The sequence below is a fragment of the Monosiga brevicollis genome, genomic scaffold (assembly GCF_000002865.3).
Source record: "Monosiga brevicollis MX1 MONBRscaffold_3 genomic scaffold, whole genome shotgun sequence".
NCBI classification, from domain to species: Eukaryota; class Choanoflagellata; order Craspedida; family Salpingoecidae; genus Monosiga; species Monosiga brevicollis.
Window position 1 is genome coordinate 712,315 of NW_001865040.1, and position 2,128 is coordinate 714,442.

General features: G+C 51.5%; 1 protein-coding gene across 1 annotated transcript in view; it reads left to right on the forward strand.

Moving 5' to 3' along the window:
- MONBRDRAFT_31171 (uncharacterized protein) overlaps positions 1-2,128 on the forward strand; it is a gene marked incomplete at both ends in the record, with an annotated part of 35,040 nt that overhangs the window by 972 nt on the left and 31,940 nt on the right. Inside the window, 3 exons of the mRNA XM_001742956.1 lie at positions 38-1,047; positions 1,361-1,610; positions 1,718-2,011. Coding sequence (XP_001743008.1) covers positions 38-1,047; positions 1,361-1,610; positions 1,718-2,011 — 1,554 coding nt within the window. The remainder of the gene's footprint in view (positions 1-37; positions 1,048-1,360; positions 1,611-1,717; positions 2,012-2,128) is intronic.

Here is a 2,128-nt window from a genome sequence, read left to right on the forward strand (position 1 = left end):
CTGACTCATACTTCCGTCGACCGCCTTCCTTGACTAGACACACCCGTTTCTTTGTCATTTGACACGGTCCCGACTCAGCTGGCTGGTGTTGGGTTTGAACTTCTTGGTCGGGTCCTGGATTCGTATGGCAATATCAACTCAAGAGTAAACACCCAGCTCAGCGCCTCGTTCGACGGTACAGCCATTTCCAACACCTCTGTGGCTGGCATTATCTTGCTTCAAGTGTACCCCACCGTTGCGGGCTCCAACTTGATTGAAAATCTGCAGACATCTCCCAGCATTAGTCACCCTGTCACCATTGCTTTCGAGGTGGACCCGGCGCACGTGGCCAATTTTTCCCTGGCCATTAACGACACAAGTGCCGATGACAATGCTTCTTTGAGCATTCGAGCCGTGGACGCATACGGGAACCTGCAGCCTCAAGCTGATACCTACATTGAGACGCTCACTTTAACCATTTCGCCTCAAGGTAGTCTAAGCACGACCACGCCTCAGTTGGTCGCCGGTGAAAGCACAGTGATTATTCACTCATCCGTCCCCGGCATCAAGACGGTAATTCTTGACTTCACAATCCGTGACGCCGCCAACACACTTGTCTCCTCGTCGGCGACGAATACCTATCTTGTTCGGGCGGGCAATTGTACTGCCGTGACACTGCACACGGAGGCTACTTCAATCTCAGTGGATTTACCGGCTCGGGTGCAAGTGAGCTGTTATGATCAATTCAACAATTTGGCCGACGCTGCGTCGTACACAGCAAGCCTGACTTCCAACAGCACAGAACTGCTTAATCTGGGCCCCGTTTCAATCGTGGAGGGCTCAGGCGAGCGCTTCGTTCGAGCTCGCCATCCACTCGCTGCCGTCATTGTAGCGCAAGTGTTCGATTTCGTCTCTGAACCCAAGCTTGTTCTTTTTGAGCACGGCACCGCCACACATTTGGCTGTGACTACTTTCGGGCCTTGTGTGGCAGGCACAACGTGTGCCTTTGATGTTGTTGCACTTGATCAATACGAGAATGTGGATATCACAGCCTCAGGGACCGTGCAGGTCCGGATTGTTGGGCTATCTTTGAGCTCGACCAACCTACTCGTCACTTATAGCAACGGCCGCGGGTCATTTGTTCTGTCATCTCCTGTTGCTCAAAGCGCGGCGTTTTACTTGTCAAGTCCCTCAGACGCGCTGCTTGCCACCACCAATAATAGTTTCCCTGTCGTTGCCGGTAGGATATGTCTCTACCGATCCGCTTCTTTGGTTTCCTGAGTGTTTGCAGACTGCCACTGCCAACGCAAAAACTCACGCAGTTACCCTTTATATATAAACTTCCATAGACTCCGTTTCGCGTCTTGTGCTTGCAGTGCAGACAACCCAAGTGGCCGGCGAAACTTTCCTCTCAAACATCACAGCCGTGGATCAATATGACAACATCAACTATGATTTCAACGCTACATTGCTGCTTGCCGTCAACGACAGTGCTAGCACTCTGTCGCTTGCTCAAGGCGTTGCATCGTCCTCGCTCGTTTTGACTACAACCGGGTTGTACCAAGTAATCGTTGCGGTGCAAAACGCGAGCGGTGTTGCTGCTGCAACCGAAATAATACAGTTGTTGCCAAGTACGTGCTGTTGAATCGTTAAGACCGCTGTATTAACACCAAAGTGTTATGAGCACTGCGGATTTGCTCACCCACTGAATTTCGCTTTTGCTTCACTGTATTTTCAGATGTGGCTGTGAAGCTGGCGCTTGCTCTGAACGATTCCGCAACGGTTGATGCACCTTCGTTTGTCGTTATTACAGCCCGCGACGCATACGACAATTTTGTTCCCGACTTTGCCGACGCCTTGACTCTGCGGGTGGATGGTGACGCATGGCTGGCCAGCGCTCAGATTGCAATGCATGATGGCGTGGGCGTTGCTGTTGTACTGGCCACAACTCCAGCCGATGTCACAGCTGTCGTGACAGATTCTGTATTGAATCTAACCGCGTCCACAAAGCTTAGCTTTTCATTTGCACCAGGTAAGACAAAAATGCCCAGACCAGAAGTCAGGGCACGCAGTCCGCAACGAGGTTTTTTACGATTATCGAGGCGTCAATCGTATGTAAGCCCAACCCTTCGACTGCTCTGATGCGTAG